The sequence below is a fragment of the Aegilops tauschii genome, chromosome 2 (assembly GCF_002575655.3).
Source record: "Aegilops tauschii subsp. strangulata cultivar AL8/78 chromosome 2, Aet v6.0, whole genome shotgun sequence".
Classification (NCBI taxonomy): domain Eukaryota; kingdom Viridiplantae; phylum Streptophyta; class Magnoliopsida; order Poales; family Poaceae; genus Aegilops; species Aegilops tauschii.
The window spans coordinates 537,467,537-537,491,879 of NC_053036.3; the positions used below are offsets into that span (position 1 = coordinate 537,467,537).

Sequence of the window (24,343 nt, forward strand, 5' to 3'; positions counted from 1 at the left end):
CGGTCAGAGGATTTCTGGTGCTTTGTCTCCAGCTAGTAGATAGGGTTTTTTTTTTTGCAGGAAAGGTTTTAGTTTTTGCAGGGGCGGCGCTTCTTCTTCAAGCTAGTCTTCCGGATTTCGATCATCCTCGAGTTCGTCTGCTGGGACGGACTAGACGGAGCTCTCCGGCATAGATTCCTGCCACCTCTCCTCGGAGCGGCAAGGTTAGGGTTTCTCTCCGTGCGTACGCAACGACGATATTTGGTGTCATATCTTCAGATCGGTTCATGGGTTCAACATCAACGATTACGGCTCCGGGACGCTAGTGGGCACGTGCACAAAGACTTCCCAGCTGCCATCGACAAAGGTCAAGCCGACTCCGGTATGGGTGCGACGACAACAGCACGTCGACGGCTCGTTCTAATGACGGCAATGATCGTTCGGTGGTCCATGGACTTCGATGTAATTTTTATTATGTCTGAGGTGTCCTGTACTTCTAATGAATCTTTATAATAGATCAGATCTTTTCGCAAAAAAAAAAATCAGGCCGTGGGCTCTACCGTTGGCAAATCATCCATGTATACAAGGCAGGAATGCTTCCCGTGATCGATCCCATCACCCCATATCGTCGCGAGACCACTTCATAGCCGTCTCCAACCGATCTTCAGAATGAATTCGTAAGCAATAGTTGCGGTGAACAATACTGTTGCCGGAGCAGGATAGGCCTAAAAGCTGAGGGGAGGTGCATGCATCTGCGCATCTTGTTCCGCACAATGACGGGGTGATGGCCGACGCACTAGCTACAGCATCCCTGTTGGTCCAGGGTTGCTGGCGCATCATCTCCTAGCTCTGCCTTCCTTTTCCCCGTTTTCCTGCCGGGGTTCGATGGCTCACGTTTGGTGTGCACTGTGCACCCACGGTACAAAGATTCCTCCCTAGCTAGACAGACACACAGAGAGAGATTCTTTCTACTATCGATCTTATCAACTTTGGATTGGGATTTGGGAGGAGAAGGCCCTGGCCGTGCGCCAAGGTCAGTGGAACTATCTCACGTCCATGATGATTGTGACCCAAGAAAAACCAACTGCAGCGAAAAGAGCCCAGCGAACATGCGATACATGGCGTGCATTTTGGCCCCTTCGTACAGGGAACACTGGATCATTCCATCGCCAACGCCTCCATTGGCTAAGGACGGATGTCGTGTGATCTCGGCCGTCCGATTCGGGTTCCATTCATGTGCGGCAGGAATATGTCAGCCAGCTTTGACAGCTTGCACACCTTTTTACCTCGCACCGGTCGCCCAAGGCCTCTCGATGGTCAATCAATCTGGCCGAACCCGCACCACCGAAAACATGAGCAAGCAGACTCCTGAAAAGCCTAACTTGGCCGATGACGACATTGTGTCAACACTGCACTAAAACCGACCAGAAAGCGCATCATCCTCAGCCGCCATCGGCCAAGCACACCTTCCTGCCCTCCCTATACACGTACCCACGCTGGATTTTGCAGGGCGAAATTCAGAATCAGGCCCCCTATCCGCCTTCGTCCATCCAGTGATCGGCGACGAGGCATGCCAGCAAGGCGATACGGCAGCCGACCCGAGCCGACGGCTGGTGACCATGGATGAAAACAAGTTTCAATTTCGGCCGTGGATCCTGGATGGAAACATCTCCCGAAAGTGCAGAGAATCCAGTTTCCGGATACCATGTCATTAAAGTATCACGCATCAACCCCCCGCAAAAAAAAAAAGTATCACGCATCAACGACCCTTTGCACCGAGGTTAGTGACACATGGCACACACGATGTGCAGCCCCCGGGAGCACCAGACCCCACCTGGACAAAGGACAGCAACTCTCCTCACCCCAGCGCCTCCTATATTAAAGTACCCGGCGTTGGCTCTTGCTCTATCTCCCTGCAGCACATATCACATTCAAGCGTAACCATCAGCAATTCAGCAGAGTCACACCACCATGTGGGCTACCAAGCACACCTTGCAAGCGCTTCTCCCATGGCTCCTCCTGTTCGTGCACCAGGCCGCGGCGGCCAGCGGCGGGTGCGAGTGCACGACCGCCACGGACGGGGCGGACAAGCAGGGCGCGACGAAGCTGAAGCTGGTCGCCATCGCGTCCATCCTGACCGCCGGGGCGGCTGGCGTGCTGGTGCCGGTGCTCGGCCGCTCCATGGCCGCGCTGCGCCCCGACGGCGACATCTTCTTCGCGGTCAAGGCGTTCGCGGCCGGTGTCATCCTTGCCACCGGCATGGTGCACATCCTGCCAGCGGCATTCGACGGGCTCACCTCCCCGTGCATCCACAAAGGCGGCGGGGACAGAAACGGCTTCCCTTTTGCGGGACTTGTGGCCATGTCTGCAGCCATGGCCACAATGGTGATAGACTCGCTGGCTGCTGGGTACTACCGCCGGTCTCACTTCAGCAAGGCACGCCCACTTGACAACATCGACATACCCGAACACGCCGGAGACGAGGAAGGGAGGGCCAATCATCCACATGTGCACGCGCATGGCCATTCACATGGTGACGCAATTGTTGTCAGCTCACCGGAGGAGGCGGCAATAGCTGACACAATCCGGCACAGGGTGGTATCTCAGGTAAGTAAGAGCAGCCACTCCAAAGCACATAGGACTTCCTGGCAACAGTAATTGGAGGTTAGTTCCATAACTTCCCGTATACCAGAAAAATAGTGAATCTTAAAATGATGGGAGCATGAAAGAAGCAACTTCAAATATACTCAAATATATTAGCTTTTCATGAACATGAATAAAGATGACGTAGTGGAAAGGTGAACTACGTCAGCACATAATGTTCCAAAATATCTCATCTGACCAAACTAATATCTACACAGAACAATTTCAGAGCAGAACCAAAAGGCATAGTGGCAGGTTAAATAATTCTCCAAGGTCAATTTGGCATCTCTCTCAAAACCTTTCCATAAAGAAACACAAATAAACAGGGGATGGGAATGAGTAGATCAATACCTATTCGAAAGGTCTGGCAGTTCGCGGTTTACTCCTTTAGGACAAACTTTTCCTCTTCAATAAAGAATCCAGTTCCTCCGCAAACTGTTTGCCAAGTTGGTAGATATTTTGAAGAACCAACCAGTCCCGTGTTAAATAACCATAAAGTTTCATCATGCAGGTTCTAGAGCTGGGAATCCTGGTGCATTCAGTGATAATTGGCGTGTCATTAGGAGCATCTGTGAGGCCATCCACCATCAAGCCTCTGGTCGGTGCCCTCAGCTTCCATCAATTCTTTGAAGGCATAGGCTTGGGTGGTTGCATTGTACAGGTACCTGCTTGCACTGATAAGAATCTAACTTGTTTTCCTGCCTCCATTTTTAATATGATACCACCAAGGTAAAAAGACAATTATAAATCAACATGTCAGGATATATATATACACTCACAGAAGGGGAGGAAAAAAATAAAGGATAATTACAATATTAAGTTTAAATCAGATGAACACATACTGATGATTTTCTTCTAAAAACAATCAACACACTATATACAACAGCTATTGATAATTGAACTTTTCAGGGAGAAAATAGGAAGTTGCTAGTTAGAGAACTGATATTCCAGTCCTAAAGACATAAGCTAATGTAAGCAAAGATTCTGAAGAAAGCAAACAAATGACACAGAGGATAAAGAACCAACTTTATAAAGTGGTCCAGAGCAACAAAAGGCTAAGTAGCTAACATCTTTGATTTCCACTTTTCACTGCAGGCTAATTTCAAGGTGAGGGCAACCATCATCATGGCAACGTTTTTCTCCCTGACCGCACCCGTGGGCATCGTGCTAGGGATTGCGATTTCATCTAGCTATAATGTGCATAGCTCTACTGCCTTCATTATTGAGGGAGTCTTCAACTCAGCCTCGGCAGGGATTTTGATCTACATGTCCCTGGTGGACCTTCTAGCAACAGATTTCAATAACCCAAAGCTACAGACAAATACAAAGCTTCAGCTGATGACATATCTTGCACTTTTCCTAGGTGCAGGGATGATGTCCATGCTTGCCATATGGGCATAGAGATCTTCAAAGCAATTGCCAAATTTGCACTTGTATTTCCTGCTAAAGTTGAAGTATGCATTGTATTCATCCAGGAGTTCTCCATTTCCCCAAAATAATACACCCTTGGTGAAAAATTAACCATATTCATCCATTAATTTTTTGTCTCTCAAAACAACATACTCTTGGATATTCTCTTTGCATGTCATAGTATGAGACTGTGTGATGAGTTGATGTCAGACCTAACTTTGAAGCCGTATAAGTGATCAGTTATACAGTAGGTTTCGGACTTTCTAAATTTCGATCAGCTGAGTCTCTCACACTAACAATGAATCTGCATGCGTATTTTTCCAAGAGTAAAATACATGCGCGGTCCTAATTCTTTTGCGAAAATGTCAAGTAAGTCCCAAATCTATGAAAATGCACATCGCAGTCCTAAATCTTTTGTAAGTGGTTCATGGGAGGTCCTATTGACCTCGACCCTGTTGACCGACTGGTGTGGCGCTTTGACCACTTCCATGTAAGCACTATTTTGCACAAAACCCCCTGCGAAGTCATATCTTCTAAGTTCATGGCCCTCTTGATGCAACTCGGCACTGCAGTAAACCAATCAAAATGCATGGAACTCGCAGCGCTGCTCCCGCTTGTTCCCATCGCCGGCCTTCTCTACCTCGGGTTCTGAAAGAAGAAACGCGAAGACGACAGGGACTTGGCACGGCGCCTCTCCCTCCGGCTCCTCGGCCGGATCCCCGCGCTCTGCCAAGTTGATGTGCGTGCATGGCGCACTCGCCCAGTTTACGCAGGAGCAATTAGTGTCGGCTGCCGAGGTAGTGGGCCCGTCGTCCTCGGGGGCCACTGCTCGAGCGCCCAGCTGCTAGCACCGCTCCCGCCGTGCCATGGCCGCTGCGTGCACGGTGGCCGAGCACACAACAGCTCGGTCACTGGGACTGGGTCACGCCGACCATTCTCGAGACCCTGTTCCTCCCTATTCGAGCTCTGCTCCTTCAGGAACCTCCCACCACGGCCTCCTCATTCATCGTCTCCGGCGAGGCAAGCCACCACGGCGAGCGACCGCCAAATTGAGGACTCGCGTGCCGGTGAGTTCAGTCACAGCGATGGCTGGCAGGAGGTGCGCGAGGCTGTGTGCGTGTACTGGTGTACACCCGAGACCAGACAGACGAGCCCGCCTGCAGCTTCACTGCGTGGTGCGTGCTCAAGTTCCCTCGGCAATAACATCGCTAGCTAGCTACGTGGTGCGGCGCGACATGAACCTAGTGACCAAGGTCACCAAAGCTGGCTTTAAGCAGGCAGGCAGGTGGATGGATTTTCAGGGAGCTAGCTCACGTACGTACGTCGCAGCTTACACGCCTTCTAGCTTGATCGATCTGCGTCGGCTTCGGGGTCTCGCACATGCGCCCATGGCTGGCGGGATGGCACACGTGGCGTGGCATGGGTCCTCGGCACACACACCTGGCCGGCGGCACGACACCTCGGAACGTCGGGGTATGCCCTAGAGTTTGGTACGCACCGCAGTGCCGGCTACTGCAGGTGCTTGCAACGAGGGGAGCATCTATCGCCGCCGCGGTGGACATGAGCAGGGCGTTTTACCGGTTCAGTGAAAGACGTGATCTACCGGGTGTCTGATCTAAGAGGCTGTCGAGAGACGAAGAGGGCGTCGGGGACTACTTCCCGGCGCTGATGTGGGCGGCGCAAGGAGATGCGTCGAGCTGCTGGAGAAGGTGGTCGTTGAACACGGGGGGAAGAGGAGCGGGCAGGAGAGATGGCGGTGGCAGCCTAACAGCACGGAGGAGGCCGGTTGTCCATGACATTAGAGGATACATCTTCGCAGGGGGGTTTTGTGCAAAATATACTGCCTACATGGCGGTGGTCAAAGGGCCACGCCAGCCGGTCAAGAGGGTCAGAGGTCAATAGGACCGCCAATGAACCACTTATGAAAGATTTCGGACTGCGATGTGCATTTTCATAGATTTAGGACCCATTCGACATTTCTGCAAAAGAATTAGGACCGCCTATGCATTTTACTCTTTTTCCAATAGCCAAAAGGAACAAATAAGAACTAGTTTGTTTAGATTGATAGTTCAAAACCCTTAAAAAAAGACGGACAGGAGAGATTCAACCCTTCAGAAAAGATGTAAATTTTCAAAAATTAAGAGGGCTACATGATTTATCCACAGTTATATATGCTCCTGTGAGAAAACCATATGTAACACACTTACACACAAGACTGCTCTTCTTTGAGTTCTTTCACTCATATATGCTTCTGTGAGAAAGCTTCCCAAAAGATTCATGATGGAGTCAAGGACAGCATATAAATAACCTATTCTGTTTCACGACACAAAATTTATTGATTATTTATTCACAGTGAAACCAAGATGCATTTTCTCCTTCTATCCAGCTTCACTGATTGTTCCCAATTACTTGGTTAAATTAAATAACTAACAAAAATTTAACTCAAAAGTAACTAGTCCAAAGAGAGTCAATGTTTGACATACGAACAAACCAAGTTGATAAAGATAGATCTGCTTAAATTACTTGCTAAAGAAAAAGCTGACAGTATTAGTAAAGGTAGGGCCTGAATTATATCAGAATACTCTTTCTAAACATCATAACGAAGTTAACAAGCCAAATACAATATCTTCTTATAAGTGATAACTGGTACATAAGTTTCATCTTCATATAGCTCCATAGTTCTCAAAATCTACTTTGCCTTTTTCTGGTTCCATTTTTAGAATATGATACCAGGAAGGTACAACTTGTTCAAAAAAGAGAATTCCAAATCAACATGTCAAAATATACTCACAGAAGGGGATGAAGAATAAGACATGATTATAATATTAAGTTCAAATTAAACGGTTCCCTGATAGCAACATGAGTATGAGACATTACACGTATGAAACAACACTGATAATTTTCTTCCAAAACTAATCAAAACAATATATCCAACATCTATCGTTAATTGAAATTTTCAGGGAGAAAGTACAAAGTAACGAATTTGAAAACTGATATTCTAGTCCTAACAACATGTTATTTTACCATAAGCTAAAGTAAGCAAAGATTCTGAAGGAAGCAAACAAATGACACAGAGGAAAAACAAATAAAGTGTTCCACAGCAACAAAAGGCTAAGTGGCTAACATCTTTGATTTTCACTTTTTTCTGCAGGCTAATTTCAAGGTAAGGGTAACCAGGACCATGACAATGTTTTACACACAAGACTGCTACTTATTTGAGTTCTTTCACTCATATGTTGGCTAATTTCAAGGTAAGGGCAACCATCAAAATGGCAATGTTTTACACACAAGACTGCTACTTATTTGAGTTCTTTCACTCAGATGTTGAACTAAAGCTTCCCAAAAGATTCACGTCCTTCATGAAGTCAACTACAGCACATAAAGAACCTATTCTATTTCACAACACAAAATTTATTGATTATTTACTCGTAGTGAAACAAAGACTTATGTTATCCTTCTATCCAGCTCCAATGATTGTTCGCAATCACTTCTTGGTGAAATTAAATAACTAACAACAGTTTAAACTGAAAAGTAACTATTCCAAATAGAGTCAATGTTTTTTAATCAAATAATAGTATTATGACATACAAACCAACCAAGTTGATAAAGATAGATATGCTTAAATTATGTGCTAAAGAAAAATCTGAAAAAAAAAAATTAAAGGTAGGGACTGAATTATGATCAGAATACTCTTTCTAAATCATAACAAAATCAACAAGCCGAATACATTGTCTGCTGATAAGTGATAACTGGTATACATAAGATTCATTTTAATATAGTTCCCATATTTCTCAAAAAAATTAAGGACTAAATCAAACTAAAGGACAAAAGGAGACTCAATGTTTTCTATCAAATATGGCATACTGAAAAAAACAAATTGGTAAAGATAGATATGATTAACTTACGTGCTAAAGAAGATCTGACAGAATTAGTGAAGGTATAGGACGTGAATTTATGATCAGGAGTCTTTCTCAACATCATAACAAAATTAAATAGGTTGAACACAGTATCTACTGATAATGGGTACAAAAGATTCATCTTCATATAGGTTCCATAACTCTGAAAGTTTTCAGTGACTACATAACCCAACTGACTCTGGATAGCATGTGTATCATGGACATAAAACCCCACTCAAGTTACGCTACGGCCTACTCCACCTTCCCCTTCCCATGGGAATCATCACTCACTTGAGAAGAAGTTGGCTGGTTAATGCTTGCTTTGGCGTTTGCCAGAAAGGTTGGATCAGGCTGGGGCTCTTGATGGGGAGTCTCCTTCATGGCCATGTATATGTAAAAGCCGATCACCAGATTGACCGAGATGACAGCAAGGAATCCACTGGCCATGGTTTGCGCCGAGGGGGAAAGCTGACCGACACCTGACCAAGGAGGAAAACATCATTTCCATATGAATGCATGTGCTTCAGTACCATACAAAATATCAGGTAGTATAACATAATGTACAAGGAGCATCAATCAAACCTGGAAATATCTGGTAGATAAACCCATACATGATTGCAACTGGGGCCATCCACATCACCATAGATGTGACGGCGAACTTTGTGATTACTGCCGACATTGCTTCTCCTGATGGGAACAGAACGTTGATAAAAAGGCAAGATAAGCATGCATCGTGAGCTCAATGCACAGTTATAAGCTAGACAGAACTAGCATGGTTGCAGATATTAAATGTGCACAGTAAACATCTTAGACAAGCAAACACAGCTCATATGACAGCCACAACTGTGATTTCGCTACCCAATCTGACCTGACCTACCTCTCCACCCAAACTTTTCAGAGTGCTGCATCTGAGACCCCATACTTATCTGCTTCTACAGTCCACTCCTCCCAGAGCACATCGCAGATATGACAGGATAAACGCCCACTACCCACGGCCGTACTGATTCATAGGCACGGAGAGAGCGATTACTGAACGAAATCGAGCGTCAAACCACATGGTTAAACCACAGAAAAGCTCTTCAATCCCTTCCCAAAGGTTGAAGCTACCAAAATTTAGCAGCCTACGGAGGACTACTACTACTTCCAGTCATCTAATCAAGGACTCGAATCAATCAACCTAGAAAACAATTCCTAATTCCATCTCGGTGGAGGAGCTAGGGCTCGGCGAGCTCGCCAAAAAATACCAAATTACACACAGACAGGGCATGGAGCTTACTTGATCTGGTGCAGCGAAGCAAACAGGGCGCTCCTTCCCACCGATCTGGAGGGGGGTTGGCGGAGGGGGCGATCTGGTTCCGAGGCAGAGGAAGACGAAGGGAGGTAGGAGGAGTAGCAGCGAATAAGCCACGGGAGGAGGGGGATGATGCCTTTTGGGCTCGATATTTGGGCCGTGTATCCCCATGCTAGTTGACGTTTGGGCCGTGGGCCGTCACAGGCTCTTCAACTACTTCTGAACAGCCGAGAAGAGCTGAGAGTGACCACGCAGATATGCTCCTCCGCGCCAGGCTCCCCCACCTCCGCCGCCGCGCGGCGGCGCTGCCCCTGTTGCTGGCGCCGCGCCGGCTCTCGGCCGAGCCTCCGCCGGGCGTCGAATGGATAGACACGGTCGACTACCTGGACGAGACGGGGGAGGTCCTCTCGTCCGCGCCCGGGGCGCGCCCCGCGGTGCCGGGCGCCGACCCCACCATCCTTTCCGGCTCCTCCGCCCACCCGCTCCCGCGCCCCGCCGCGGCGGCCCGCCTCGCCGCGCTCGCGCTCCGCAACCGCTCGGGGCCGTCCCTCTCCGCCGCGCTCTCCGCGCTCCCCTCCCAGCCCGACCCCGCACTCCTCCTCCTCGCCGCCAACTCCCTCCCCGCCTCCGACCCCACCCCGCTCCTCTCGCTCGTCGGCTGGGCCCGCCACCAGCCCTGGTTCGTCCCCTCCGACGATCTGTCCTCCATCGTGGCCGCGCGTCTGTCGCCGGCCACCCACTCCTCCGACCTCATGTCGCTCTTCGACGACGCCCTCTTGCACCCGGAACCGGCCTCTTTCCCCAAGACCCTCAACGCCGTCGTCTCCGCGCTCTCCACCCACGGCCTCCTCGAGCCCGCGTTCTACTGCTTCAAGCGCCTCCGAGACGCCGGCTTTCATGGCCTCCAGACGTCCACCTGCAATGCCCTCCTCTCGCTGCTGCTCGCGAGGGGGCTCGCCTTCAAGGCCTTCGAGGTGCTCGATGAAATGTCTGTGGCGGGCTGCGAGCTCGACAAGGGCACTTACGAGCTTGCTGTGCCGGCGCTTGCACGTGCTGGAAGGATCGACGCATCACGCAAGCTGTTTGATGAAATGAGACAGAGGGATGGCGTCGGGCCTGCCTCGCCGGGGGTGTACAGCACTATGGTCGATGTGCTGTCCAAATCAGGGAGGCTTGACGCTGCGATGGGGATGTACAGGGAGATGGTGGCAGTGGGGCACAGGGTGAGCACGGCTGTGAGCACCACCATGGTGGAGGGGCTTGTGAAGGCTGGGAAGCTGGATGCAGGGATGGAGCTTTGGGAGGAGATGCGGCGAGGAGGGCTACGACCAAGCTTTGGGTTGTACACCATGGTAGTCGAGGCAAATGCACGGTCAGGGAGGCTGGATGTCGCTGCGAAGCTGTTTGGTGATATGGAGAAGTCTGGCTTCTTCCCTACTCCTGCCACATATGCTTGTTTGGTCGAAATGCATGCTTCAGCGGGGAATGTGAATGTAGCAATGAGGATGTACCACTCGATGGCAAATGCAGGGACAAGGCCAGGGCTGAGCACATTTACAGCATTACTGACCATGCTGGCGAATAAGAAGCTGCTTGATTTGGCTGCAAAGGTGCTGCTTGAGATGAAGGCATCAGGGTTCCCCATTGAAGTGACCGCGAGCGACCTGTTGATGATTTACATCAAAGATGGGTCGACGGAGCTTGCTCTCCGGTGGCTGCGGTTCATGGGTTCTGCCGGGATACGAACCAACAATTTCATCATAAGGCAGCTCTTTGAGTCTTGCATGAAGATGGGGCTGTATGACTCGGCACGGCCACTGCTCGAGACGTATGTCGGTGCAGCGGCAAAGGTGGACATGATACTCTACACTTCAATCCTCGCACATTTGGTGCGGTGCCAGGATGAGGACAGCGAACGGGCGATCATGAACATCCTGAGCGTGAGCAGGCACAAGGCGCACGACTTCATGTGCGGGTTGTTCACCGGGCCAGAGCAAAGGAAGAAGCCCGTGCTCTCCTTTGTCCGGGAGTTCTTCCAAGGCATTGACTATGAGAATGAGGAGAGTGCGGCGAGGTACTTTGTGAACGTGCTCCTCAACTACCTGGTGCTCATGGGGCAGATGAACCGTGCACGATGCATCTGGAAGGTCGCTTATGAGAACAAGTTGTTCCCCAAGGCCATCGTATTCGACCAGCACATCGCCTGGTCCCTGGACATCCGGAACCTGTCAGTGGGAGCGGCGCTCGTCTCGACAGTGCACACGCTGCACCGGTTCAGGAAGCGGATGCTCTACTACGGGGTCGTGCCACGGCGCATCAAGCTGGTGACAGGGCCGACGCTCAAGATGGTGGTGGCCCAGGTGCTCGCTTCGCTGGAGTCGCCATTTGAGGTGAGCAAGGTTGTCCTGCGCGCGCCCGGGGACTCGGTGCTCGAGTGGTTCAAGAAGCCGATCGTGCAGCAGTTCCTGCTCAACGAGATACCATCGAAGTCCGATGTCCTGATGCACAAGCTGAACGTTATGTTCCCAAGCTCGGCGCCAGAGGCCCGGTCTCTGGCCCTTCCCAGGTCCCTTGGCATGTCACGGTGATGGTGCCAGTGTGTGCAAACCGTAAGCATTATGTATACTACTATAGCTTTTTGCCAAAGCATGAGAACGTTCACTCGTCTCTCTGTTTGTACGTGTACAATAATGCTAAATTTCAAATGGTTTGTGGTACCATAATTTTTGAAGAAAGGAGAGATAATGCAAATGCACGGCTCCTGTTGCAAAGAGTGACGTGTTGCACTTATTTGCGGCATATAGTTGAGGATTTTTCGAATATCCAATTTTGTGCCCGGACTCATCTACATCCAGTGAACAGTAAATTCAAAAAAATACTAGAAAAATTCAATAAAATCTGAATTTTTTTGGCATGTAAGATGATTGAGTGTGTGAGGTGCGTTCCAAATTTCAAATCATTTGGACATCTTAGTAGCTCTCAGCAAAAAAAAAATATCGGGTCTGCACAAACAGTGAACTTTTTCATAGATCTCAAATTTGCCTCTTTTTTTGCTGAGAGCTACTCAAACATTCAAATGCTTTGAAATTTGGCATGGACATCAGGCACTCAGTCGTCTTTCCCCACACAAAAAAAACAGAATTTTTTAAATTTATTTAGTATTTTTAATGATTTTTTTCACTCCCTGAGCCTGGGAGCGAAAACGCTGCTCTCCGGATTTTTATCTTATTTATATGAAGAACAGATGTTACATACTGCATTGTTACTGTCTCAGAAAATCCATTCCAGTGTACTTCAATAACATATATGCAGGGTACAACAATACATTGGGCCAAATTAATAAGCATCCTATTTATATGAACAGATGTTACATACTGCATTGTTACTGTCTCAGAAAATCCATTCCAGTGTACTTCAATAACATATATGCAGGGTACAACAATACATTAGGCCAAATTAATAAGCATCCTATTTATATGAACAGATGTTACATACTGCATTGTTACTGTCTCAGAAAATCCATTCCAGTGTACGTCACAAACATATATGCAGGGTACAGCAATACATTAGGCCAAATTAAGCACAATCATATACTGCACTTAATTAATACAAGTCCAAATTTGCAACAACAAAAAAAGAGATAGAGTACTACTCCCTCCGTCCGGAAATACTTGTCGTGGAAATGGATACAAATGGATGTATCTAGAACTAAAATACATCTTCTGGTAGAAACTAGGGTTCTACCCGGTCTAGGGCGTAGCCTGTAAGGGAAGGAGGGAGGAGGTCGGAGGAGATTGCGTGGCGGCCGGCGGCTGGGCGCCGTCCTTGCGGCTGGTGCGACGGCGGCGGACGCAAGAGGCGGCTAGGGTTTAGGTCTCCCGGCTCCCTAAGGGGAGCCGAGCAAATATTGATTGCTTCTTACTTGATTAGATTGATACATCTCCTCTCCTTATATAGATATATAAGAGGTTTACTTGACTCCTAAGCAAACGATCCTAATACGATAAGATAATTGGGCTAAGCCCCTAATTAAGATACTTGGGCCATAACCCACTGGGCTAAGCCCCTATGCCGGTCATAACACTTCTCCCCGCCTGCACAAATAGCTCGTCCTCGAGCTGTAAGGTGGGGAAGCGCTTGCCGAACTCCTCGAGGTGATCAACCAGCGTCAAACACCTTCACGACAGCTGGGGCGGCAAGGTCGGCGGCGACGGCGTCCTCCGGAATGTAGTCTGCAACCTCCAGGTAGAAGAGTCGCGGGCAGGCGTGGCCGGGCGTGTAGGGCTCATCGCAGTTGAAGCACAACCCTTGACGGCGACGCTCGAGTAGCTCGACCGAGGTGAGCCGGCGGAACGGGCGCGCCGCGGTCGCGGCGAGGGGTGCCGCGGGAGCCTGAACAGGCCGACCCGGAGCGGAATCTGGCCAGGGTAGCGACCCAGTGGCCCGGGACGGTGACTCCTGTTGGACGGCCACCGCGCGGCGCTCGAACGCGTGGGCGTAGTACATGGCCGTCTGGATATCTTGGGGTCCCTGAAGCTCCACGTCCACGCGGATGTGATCCGGAAGTCCACCGACAAAGAGGTCGGCCTGCTGCTGCGCCGTCACGCCTGACGCGTGGCATGCCAGGGCCTGGAAACGGTCGGCGAAGTCCTGAACCGTGGAGGTGAAGGGAAGGCAGCCTAGCTCCGCCAGGCGGCTCCCGCAGATCGGGGCCCAAAACGAAGGAGGCAGAGCTCGCGGAAGCGCTCCCAAGGGGGCATGCTTCCCTCGTCCTGCTCGAGGGCGTAGTACCAGGTCTGGGCTGCATCGTGGAGGTGGTAGGATGCCAGCCAAGTGTGCTCCGACGTGAGCGTGCGCTGTCCACGGAAAAACTGCTCACACTGGTTGAGCCAGTTAAGTGGGTCCTCCGTGCCGTCATAAGTGGCGAAGTCGATCTTGGCGAACCGTGGCGGCGTCTGGGTCGGCGCGCCATGGCCGACCGGCTCGGCGGTGCAGAGCAGTGATGATGACGGCGCCCGGTCAACGGTGGGGAGACCGTCATAGGCCCCCGCGGAGCCGGACGAGGCCCCAGACTGCAGCGTGGGTACCGGTGGGTCCCCGGCCTCCGTGTAAACTGGCGGCGGGGACGCCCCGGTTAGCCAGGCCGGGATCTGGGACGGTGACGGCGGAAACTGGACCTGCTGGATCAGGAGGCCTCCCAGTGTGGATTGGCCTAGTTCGGAGCTAGGCGGCGGCGGCGGGAGCTGGTCCGGCGCGGGCCAGTGCGGCCACTGCGGCGCTGGGGCGGGCGTGGATGGCGCCGCGAGAACCGGCGCGGGCCACTACGGCCAGGACGGCACTGGAACGGCCGGCGGCTGGAACGACGGATGGGCCCCGGCGATCGCCGCAGGTACCGAGTACCAGGGCAGGTGCAGCAGCGGCGGAGGCGGCCTGCTGGGGTGCCCCGCCTGGAACGGCGGCAACGGTGGCCCGCCCATTACAGGCGTGCCCTGGGACGGCCACGGCAGCGCGGGGTGGCCGTAGGCGGCGGTAGTCGCAGCCAGCGGAGGTGCGGGCGGCCCGGCCAGGTACAGATGGATGCCCCGGACGGCCGTCACGAGATCCCGCAAGATGCTGGTGGCTTCTTCCGGCGTGAAAACGGCGGTTGTCGGCGCAGCGGAGGTGATCGGGGCCGGCGGCGTGGGGGAACCAGCGGTGGTGACGATGACCGTGGCCGGCGGCGGTGGGGAACCGGCGGTGGTCAGCGGTGCGGTGGTGATGATTGGCAGCGGCGTTGGCGTTGACGAAGACATGATCGAGCCCGAGTCTCCGGATACCAAATTGGTAGAAATTAGGGTTCTACCCGGTCTAGGGCGTAGCCTGTAAGGGAAGGAGGGAGGAGGTCGGAGGAGATTGCGCGGCGGCCGGCGGCTGGGCGCCGTCCTTGCGGCTGGTGCGACGGCGGCGGACGCAAGAGGCGGCTAGGGTTTAGGTCTCCCGGCTCCCTAAGGGAAGCCGAGCAAATATTGATTGCTTCTTGCTTGATTAGATTGATACATCTCCTCTCCTTATATAGAGAGGTTTACTTGACTCCTAAGCAAACGATCCTAATACGATAAGATAATTGGGCTAAACCCCTAATTAAGATACTTGGGCCATAACCCACTGGGCTAAGCCCCTATGCCGGTCATAACATCTTCATACATCCATTTCCCGGACAAGTATTTCCGGACGGAGAAAGTATGTGATAAGCGATGTGAACGAAGGGGGAAATGGGCCGATTGCAGGCCCATGTAGCGGTTGCTAGAGCCTCTGCTTCGTTACCCATCGGGCGCCATATTTGGCTTATTAATGTACCAGATATTATTTGTATTCTGTCAAACATCCCTATTATTTGGCTTATTAGATGTTTTTTCTCAAGCGAATCAAAACCTGTGGTTGGATGGTTAGAGGAAATGTGGTATCCCCAGCCCATCAGGATTCAAGTCCTGATGCTCGCATTTATTCCTGAATTTATTTTAAGATTTCCGGCGATGTGCATTTAGTGAGAGGAGGTGACTTCGTAAGTTTTAAGATGATATGCCGGCTTAGTCTTTCGGAGGTGCTCATAGGGGTAGGGTGTGTGCATGTATACATTCATAGGGGTGAGTGTATGCGTGTGTATGTGAGCGACTTGCGTCTGTACTGTGTTAAAAAGAAGATACAAGTAGTGATTTGCCTAAAAAAGGGATACAGGTAATCGATTAATTACATAAAATGAGAAGTATACTGGCTTAATGGAAAATTCTAAGCTACAAATTTATGCACTGATGTTAGCCAACTGAGACTAATTAAGTCTCCGTTGACTGAGCTAGCCAGACCATTTACACTAAAAGAGATACTTGGTGCACATCACAGATGACAACAATATTGGCACACTCTGTTTCAAGATAAAGATAAGTGTCTCTGATTTAGTATAAAGTTGATTTAATAACAATAGTATTGGCACACTCTCTTTCAAGATAAGTGTCTCTGATTTAGTACAAAGTTGATTTAATAACAATAATATTGGCACACTCTCTTTCAAGATAAGTGTCTTTTATTTAGTACAAAGTTGTGTTAAATTAATGACACTTATTTTGGGACGAAGAAAGTATATCTTTTTATCAACGATCTGAAAAAGTTTAATGAGTAACTTGTTAGCTTCGCTCATTAAACTTGTTCTTTTAACAAGCTTAGATTAAAATTCAACCCGTTACTCAACAAGTTTGATTCGAGCTGAACCATGTCACGGGCTGCTCGTTTAGCTCATGAATTTCGAGATTTTTAATTCCAGCTCTACTCCCCTCATTGCAAGTGAATAAGGACGCGTAAATTTTATTCTAAATGTAGTTACTCGCCGAACTATTAATTTATCAATTTTTGTAGAACAATCCTTTAGGTTTTATTGATCATAAGAAATCGTTACAGGATACAAATGAGATCATGATATTGACCCCACTAAATATGACGACCATGAGTTAACGATAAAGAGAACCTAGTGAAAGTTAACCCACCATCATAAACATGATTACAAATCGGCGAGCCTCAAATTTTCATCGGAAAATTATACGGCGTCGCTACTAGGTGAAGTGGGTTCCTTCTTCTTAGTGTTGCACCGACGGTCATGTCCATGTCAAGCTCATCCGGACGCATTCCGGCTGGGAGGCTCCAATCGAAGAAGTACAGAAGCCGAGCCAAGATGAGCTCCAGCGTGGCCAACCCAAAAGTACTGCCAGGGCACATCCTCCGCCCACTCCCGAACGGCAAGTACTCGAATTGTGTACCGCTGTAATCCACGGTAATGTCCTCAAACCTCTCTGGCTTGAACTCGTCTGCGTCATGCCAATACTCGGGGTTCCTCGCTATCCCCCACGCATTGACCATGACCCTGGAGCCCTCCACGATCTCAAACCCACTGACGTTGCAAGTCTCCCGGCAGACACGGGGGAGCAGGAGTGGTGCCGCCGGGTGCAGCCTCAGACCCTCCTTGATCACCATCTTCATGTAGCGCAGTTTTTCCATGTGGACCTCATGGTCTTCTAGACTCTTGTTGTCCAATGTTTGTCGCACCTCCGCCTGAGCCTTCACCATCACCTCCGGGTTCCTCATGAGCTCCGACATGATCCACTCCAGGATTGACGACGTCGTCTCCGTCCCTGCTGTGAACAAGTCCTATAGCAAATTTATAGTGTGGGATTAATCCGGCTGCAACAATATAACTTTCTTTGTAGGATGGAAGATTATCCCCCTGCTTTCTTTCGAAGATGAAATTTTTATGATCCTATTTTCTCCTATACTATGTATGTTTCTCGTAAATGTAAATAAATCCCTCCCCTTAATTTCAACTTAACCACCTTCACGTACAAAGATCATTTAGCACCACCCCCTCCCCCTGATTTCCTCCATCCGTGAAATAATAATTCCATAACATGCACAAAGTCATTTGTTAACGGTGGTCCTAAGTCCTAATTCTTTCAAAAACTATTCAGAGAGCAGACGCCCTTGGAGCACTTACCACTGTTATTGCCTTGATGTTTGTGATGCCGATGGGGAACTCAAGCTGCCCCTCATCCTTGATCCTAAGCATGACGCTCAGAAGCTCATTGTCTCCGGTATTTTTCTCCGCTCGCCGCGCCTCGCAGATGGCGATGATCTTGTCAAAGATGGCGTCGAACTGCCGGCGCGCTCCCCAGAGCGAGCGTCTCAGCCCAGTGACCACGTCCACAAACCACAGCGAAGGGAAGAGGTCCCCGACGCAGAATCCCCCGGTTAATGTGAGCAGCACATTCATCGCAGCCAGAAACTGCTCTTGGAGCTCGGCGTCGCAGCCGTCGCCAAACGTTGCCCTTGCGGTGATCGTGTTCGTGCACGACACGAGCAGCTTCCTCATATTGACGGGCTGGCCGCCTCCACCGGCGGCGGCGGCGGCGCGGACATCCCTGACGAGGGACATGGTCTCGCTGTCCCTGATGGGCGCGAACTGCCTCACCTTTCGCGCGCTCAGGAGCTCCACCATGCAGAGCTTGCGCAGCGTCCTCCAGTACGCGCCGTACGGCGCGAAGGCTATGTCGGCGCTCCCGTAGCCCACGATCTCCGCGGCCAGAATTGTGGGCCTTGACGCGAAGTTGAGGGAGCTGTCCCGGAGCACCTCCTGCGCTGCCGCCGGCGAGGAGATCACCACGGCGTCCACCTGGCCCAGCCGCAGGTACATCACCGGGCCGTGCTTCTTGGCCAGGTCCCGGAGAGCGACCTGCGGCGTCGCTGTCCGGAGGTGGAGGAGGCTTCCGATGAAGGGGAGACACCGTGGGCCGGGAGGCTTCCGCCCCTTGGAACTTGCTGTCTTTTTGCGGCTAAGCAAAGACACGAGAATCGTCAGTGAGACGAAGGATAGGAAGAGGAGGGTGGCTGCGCTTAGCTCCATGAGTGATGGCTTGATCAAATTTGAAGCTTTGCTTGGGGTGAAGAGCTACTAGCTAGCAGGAAGTGCCTTTTATAGGGAAAAGGGAGGGGAAAGATTTGGTTACCACTCGTTGTCTGTTCTTCTCGGGATACGGCAGGTTTGCATGGGTTGACGAAGTCATCAGGTGCTTTCCACCGAGGGAACATCGCGGAGAGCATGTAAATTTTAAAAATACTAACTTAAATAATGGTGGGCTGGTTCGCCAAAAAAAATATTCACCTTAAACCACTATTCTCATGTGTACTAGCTGTGTACACGAAAATTATAGTACATGGTTGTACGAAATAATAGTACTCCCTCCGTTTTTTAGTCTGTATATAAAATTTGGTCAAAGTCAAACTTTATTAACTTTGACTAAGATTATCGAAAAAAATATCAAGAGCTCTACAGCCGAGTGCCCCAAATAGGCCTCAAACGCCCGAGCTGTAGTTGCCCGCCCGTCACTGACTGGTCACGATCTTTTAACCCAGACAAACGCCTCAAACGGGCCTTAAACGCCCGAGCTGACCGGCACCCTCATATCCAGCCTAAATATGGGGCGAATATGGGGGCGCCCGGGCACGCCCGCCACGTCCGACTGATGAAGCGATTCCAGCCGGAAACACCCTAAAACCCGGCGGTACGAAGCTCGTCTCCTCTGTCGGACCGGTGGCGCCGCGTGGCGTAGCTTCGGCGGGCCACGTAGTGCCTAGCCCGGCTACTTAAGTCGACCCGCGGCACCGAAACCCTACCATTCATCCACATTTTCCTCCTCCTGTCCGCCGCCGTCACTTTCCACTCCACCCGTCCGCCTAGTAGCCATGCCCCCATGCCGCCGGGTGAGGAACGAGCCCTTTCTGACGCCGGAGCGCCGGCTCGAGCTCCTTGAGGAGATCGGGGCTAGGCGCGAAGCCCGGATCGTCGTGTGGCTACCTCCGGATGCAGTGGACCCGGAGGAGTTGGAGGAGGACTTTGAGGAGGAGGAGGAGGATGAGCCAGAGGAGGAGGATGTGGGGGACACTGACGACGGGGATCTGCAGGCGGAGCAGCAGGCCATCCTCGATTCCCTCCAGTCGGAGGACAGACGGCGTCGCCGGCAGGAGATGGAGGCGCAGGAGGCCGCGGAGGAGGCGGAGATGCTCGCTTACATGGATGAGGTCGAGTAGGAGGAGGATGAGCCGGAGCCCTCCTACCCACCCGTCCAGCCGGCGCCCGGCACCGTCGCCGTGGACATCTCCGACGACGAAGAGTGGCTAGGGTAGTACATAGATATAGTACGTAAGATTTCTTTTGCATGTTTTGTATGGATTTAGATGATGAAATATGAGAGAGACGGATGCAAAGTTGCTAATTTGATGCGTGTCCGGTCACTGTCCGGGGACGCGTCCGGTCGCGTCCGCGGACATTTGAGGGGCTGGATTTGCAGAGTCCGGCTGTAGACGCGCCCGGTCGCGTCCGCGGACGTTTGAGGGGCTGGATTTGCAGAGTCCGCGGACGTTTGTGCGGTATAAGCAGGGTTCCAAATTTCCAACTATTTTTCAGGCAATTTTCCCCGAAACTTTTTTTGTACATCACCATGCAGACATTTATACAGAGCTGCGTGGACGCGTACCCAGCACCTGAGTGCCCTTGAGAATTTCTCACTCACCGCTAGGTCTCATACATCAGCATAGAGCAATCAGAGTAGAAAATTGGAGTTGCACACGAATGGACCACGTGCGGTTCATCCTTGTAGCGCCGGCCGCCACACAGGAGCCGACCCGGACAAATTCCCACCTTTTAAGGATCTCCCCGGTAGGGACATCGCAAATGTACTGCCCGGTACGTGCATCGCTGCTAGCTAATCTCGATTCGGTCATGGTCGCGACCCGGTACGTGCGACTAAGAGAAGATGGAAGCACGTCTGCATGGTGATGTAGAAGGAGGAGGTACCATATGGACGGAGGAGGTACGTACGGAGTACCAGGCCTGTGTAGCTTGTCACAATGTCACGAGGTCGATATGCATGGCATTATCGACGATGGTACTTAATTTGTTGGAGAACATCTGTTTGCGGGAGATTGTTGGAGAACATTCACATGGCGACATGGATGCAGTCCAAAACACAACACGATATGCTTTGCTGTTTGTTTGCATTGACCCAGCAATATACATACAGTCTACCGTTCAAAAAATAAATACATACAATCTATATATCTAAGAGTATCTACAACCGGGCACCCCAAGCCCCCCTAGAACACCCGGACAGACAGCCCGGTCACTGACCTATCAAGAAAGCCCCATCAAGACGGATGCCTCAAATAGGCCTCAAATGCGCGGGTTGATTGGAACCCCTCATATCCAGCTCAAATATAGGACGGATATGGGGATGCCTGGGCGTGTCCACCAAGTCGGACCCAACATGTCTACCTTACCATAAATTGCACCAAATCCATCAAACCCTTCCTCCTCCTCCCACCTTCCTCCACCCTTTCCCGCGTCCGAGCCCTCGCCGTCCGCCACCCTTGCTCCTCATCTTCATCGCCTGTCCCGATCCACCTCTCTAGATGACCTCCAGCCCGACCCCGACCTCCATGGCCGAGGTTGTGTCCGCCTCGTCCATCGACGTCCCGTCCTCTGCTTCGTCATGCAAGCTGGATAACATCCCTCGGAGGGACCGGGGACGGAGGCAATGAGAGAGGGATGCGGATGCGGACATCGACGAGCGGCTCCCTGATGACCCAAAAGTATAGGGGGTCAATCTAGTCCTTTCGATAAGTAAGAGTGTCGAACCCAACGAGGAGCAGAAGGAAATGACAAGCGGTTTTTAGCAAGGTATTGTCTGCAAGCACTGAAGTTATCGGTAACAGATAGTTATCAAAGGTAATTTGTAATGAACAATAAGTAGTAGCGATAACAAAGGTGCAGCAAAGTAGCCCAATCCTTTTTGTAGCAAATGACAGGCCGGAACGATCTCTTATAATAAGCAAAGCATTCTTGAGGACACATGGGAATTTCATTTAGTTACTTTCATCATGTTTGTTTGATTCGCGTTCGTTTCTTTGATAATTTGATATCTGGGTGGACCGGTACTTGGGTGTTGTTCTTACTTGAACAAGCCTCCCACTTATGATTACCCCCTCTCGCAAGCATCCGCAACTACGAAAACATATGGATTCAAATCAGCCCATTATGGAATAGCGCATAAACTAGGTGTTGGGGATATTACCATTGAGTATAAACCGCCCAGGAGGGGCCGGATCATACTCATGATGATTCACCAGTGTTAAAGCCCATGAAGACATAGAAGATGGCGATTTACGAAGGAGACTTAATAAGAAGGCCCAAAGCCCAAAGGCGGGTTAGGGCCCATAGATATAAACCGCCATAGGCGTATGACTTGTGTTGTAAGATAGGAAAGAGTAGATACCGAGCCGGACACGTTTATGAGCCGGCCGGGATTCTGTGGACCACCGGGTGTCAACCTGTGTATATAAAGGGACGACCCGGCGGCGGTTTAGGGACAAGAAACAATGACTCGAGAGCCAAGCAAAGCGTATTCGCTCCCTGGTCATCGAAACCCTAGCAATACCACCTCAAACTGGATTAGGCCTTTACCTTCACCACAAGGGGCCGAACCAGTATAAACTCCCCGTGTCCTTTGTCCTGTTTAACCCCTTTAAGCTAACCTCGTCGCAATGGATCCACAACTAAGACCTTCCATGAGGACATCTGCCGTGACACTTCCACGACAGTTGGCGCCCACCGTGGGGCCTGCGCACGGTGGTTTCGAGTTCTTAAAGGGCAGCTTTGAAGGGATCAAGGGATATGCTGTGGGCTGGATGACCAAGAGTCGTCGCGGCAAGCTCTACATCGACGATGCAGGCTGGGACCCCCGAGGCCGGCTCAATCAAGTACGGTACCGGGTCCCCTTTGGTGGAATTCACGTCTTCATCTGTAAGATCGACGAACCGGGCCCTGAGCCGGACATCTGCACCGACATCATCGAGACGGCTCAGCGTGCGAGACCCGCCCGAGTTCAGCCCACCATGAAGCATGCCTTCGTGGGAGTTATCCATGGAGCGGAATCTGATGATAGATCGGTATCTGGAGGTGAGACAGTTGTCTATTCCGATGACGAGTCATCTACTGGAGAAACCGATTCATTATACCAGTTGCAGGCCGGCCGACTTGGGGGCTATTCCGATGGCGACAGTATTCCGGACCCCTGTGAGCCGCCGAACCGGGTCGCGATCTTCATGGCCGGAACACAGCCAGTACAACATTCATCAACCGCAGCAGCGATGATTTCCGTATCAGCCGCGACAACGGCTTCCGGGGCAGGAGGCCCTGTGCGCCCACCGGTTCAGGTCATAACCGGTTTGTTAGATCAGCTGACAGCGTTGTTAACAACAGTGGTTAACCCGGCGGATCAGGATCAGCATAACGCGGCAACTGCCAAGTTACGGGATGAGATAGTACAAGCCAAGGAGGAGCTGAACGCGGAAAACACTAGGATGGCCGCGGAGCGGGCCGCTTTGGATGTTCAGGCACAACGGATTCAATCAGAATCTTTCCTGCTTATGCTAGATCAGAACGCTTCAAACGAAGTCATGAGGAGGAGACATCAGAGTCGCCTACCGCCGGTTTACGAGGCGAGGAATCTCTTTAACATGCCAGGAGCAGGAACCAGTAACCCGCCCGCAGTAGGCCGAGTCGAAGCGCCTGGGATGGGAGCGCCGGTTCAACCGCGCACCATGGATCCGCCTTGCCAGGAAAATATCCCACCGCAGCACGTGCCGATGCCACCGGGTCATTATTCCAACCCCTTAGATAACATGGTTGCGGCCGCTTCACGACTGGCGGCTCTCGCAGTCGAAGGCGAGTCCCCAATAGCGGTTGAGACGCGGAGGGCTAGAGAGCTCCTTCAGACAGCACTGATTCAGCAGCAGGCTTATTCTTACAGCCGTGAAAGGATTCATTCCACCCCTCGCCCAAGCCGGAGTTATAGCAGGCACATTGATGAGCCAGCTGTGTCAAGCAGTGAGCGGAACCGTAACCCGGCTTGTGGGCATAACCCGACGGGCGGCGGTGCTGATGCTCAGAACGTGGTGGACCAAGGAAGGGCACGTCGGGAAGCCGAGTTAGCAGCACAGTACGCGGCCCATCAGGTTACTCCGGTTCGTCCGACGACTTCGGTGGAGCCAGGTGTGACTTTCAGGACTTTGGGTGTGCCGTGTCTGGCTCTGGCTCTACGTAACGTAAGATTGCCCAAGGATTTCAAAGTTCCCCGTAAGGTGCCCAACTACACTGCCGACTTATCCCCCGAAGCGTGGGTCGAGAGTTATGAGATGGCGATGGAACCGCTGGATGTTGACGAGGCTGCATGTGCTAAGTACTTCGCCATGATGCTGGAAGGGACGGCTTATACTTGGTTGAAGGGGTTGCCAGCCAACTCCATTGGATCATGGGCCGAGTTAAAAGCCCGGTTTATCCAGAATTTTAAGGATACATGCAAGCAGCCCATGTCAATTGTGGATTTAGCCGCCTGTGTCCAAGAGGAAGGTGAATCGGCAACGCATTGGGTGCGCCGGGTTTCGATAATCCTGCACTCGTCGGATCGCATTAATGCCGATTCAGCAGTTTTAACGTTGGAAAGCAATTGCCGGTTTGTGCCTCTGAAGCAGAAGTTAGGGCGGCTCAAAC

The 24,343-nt window shown here is 51.1% G+C and overlaps 4 protein-coding genes across 4 annotated transcripts; 2 read left to right on the top strand and 2 right to left on the bottom strand.

Moving 5' to 3' along the window:
- The first annotated feature begins 1,874 nt into the window (after nucleotides 1–1,874).
- Nucleotides 1,875–4,156, top strand: LOC109780599 (zinc transporter 3). The gene is made up of 3 exons (XM_020339181.4): nucleotides 1,875–2,586; nucleotides 3,134–3,283; nucleotides 3,718–4,156. The coding sequence occupies exons 1-3, from the start codon at nucleotides 1,951–1,953 to the stop codon at nucleotides 4,021–4,023; spliced, it is 1,092 nt and encodes a 363-aa protein (XP_020194770.1). The 5' UTR covers nucleotides 1,875–1,950; the 3' UTR covers nucleotides 4,024–4,156.
- A 3,843-nt stretch (nucleotides 4,157–7,999) lies between these two features.
- LOC109780601 (uncharacterized) lies at nucleotides 8,000–9,335 on the bottom strand. Its single transcript, XM_020339183.4, has 3 exons — nucleotides 9,205–9,335; nucleotides 8,511–8,615; nucleotides 8,000–8,407 (listed from the first exon to the last, which is right to left on the bottom strand). Exons 2-3 carry the CDS (start codon nucleotides 8,605–8,607, stop codon nucleotides 8,181–8,183), a joined length of 324 nt encoding a protein of 107 aa, XP_020194772.1. The 5' UTR covers nucleotides 8,608–8,615; nucleotides 9,205–9,335; the 3' UTR covers nucleotides 8,000–8,180.
- Nucleotides 9,336–9,449: 114 nt separating this feature from the next.
- On the top strand, nucleotides 9,450–11,954 carry LOC109780600 (pentatricopeptide repeat-containing protein At1g79490, mitochondrial). Its single transcript, XM_020339182.4, has one exon. It carries the CDS (start codon nucleotides 9,477–9,479, stop codon nucleotides 11,805–11,807), a length of 2,331 nt encoding a protein of 776 aa, XP_020194771.1. The 5' UTR covers nucleotides 9,450–9,476; the 3' UTR covers nucleotides 11,808–11,954.
- Nucleotides 11,955–16,596: 4,642 nt separating this feature from the next.
- On the bottom strand, nucleotides 16,597–18,747 carry LOC109780589 (cytochrome P450 99A2-like). The gene is made up of 2 exons (XM_020339166.4): nucleotides 17,735–18,747; nucleotides 16,597–17,391 (listed from the first exon to the last, which is right to left on the bottom strand). Exons 1-2 carry the CDS (start codon nucleotides 18,638–18,640, stop codon nucleotides 16,765–16,767), a joined length of 1,533 nt encoding a protein of 510 aa, XP_020194755.1. The 5' UTR covers nucleotides 18,641–18,747; the 3' UTR covers nucleotides 16,597–16,764.
- Between the last annotated feature and the right edge of the window lie 5,596 nt (nucleotides 18,748–24,343).

Coding starts and splice junctions, on each gene's coding strand:
- LOC109780589 (XM_020339166.4), bottom strand. CDS start 18,640: ATGGAGCTAAGCGCAGCCACCCTCCTCTTCCTATCCTTCGTCTCACTG. Junction 17,392..17,734: donor ACATCAAGGCAATAACAGTG/GTAAGTGCTCCA, acceptor AATTTGCTATAG/GACTTGTTCACAGCAGGGAC.
- LOC109780599 (XM_020339181.4), top strand. CDS start 1,951: ATGTGGGCTACCAAGCACACCTTGCAAGCGCTTCTCCCATGGCTCCTC. Junction 2,587..3,133: donor GGCACAGGGTGGTATCTCAG/GTAAGTAAGAGC, acceptor TTCATCATGCAG/GTTCTAGAGCTGGGAATCCT. Junction 3,284..3,717: donor TGGGTGGTTGCATTGTACAG/GTACCTGCTTGC, acceptor TTTTCACTGCAG/GCTAATTTCAAGGTGAGGGC.
- LOC109780601 (XM_020339183.4), bottom strand. CDS start 8,607: ATGTCGGCAGTAATCACAAAGTTCGCCGTCACATCTATGGTGATGTGG. Junction 8,408..8,510: donor TATCTACCAGATATTTCCAG/GTTTGATTGATG, acceptor CTCCTTGGTCAG/GTGTCGGTCAGCTTTCCCCC.
- LOC109780600 (XM_020339182.4), top strand. CDS start 9,477: ATGCTCCTCCGCGCCAGGCTCCCCCACCTCCGCCGCCGCGCGGCGGCG.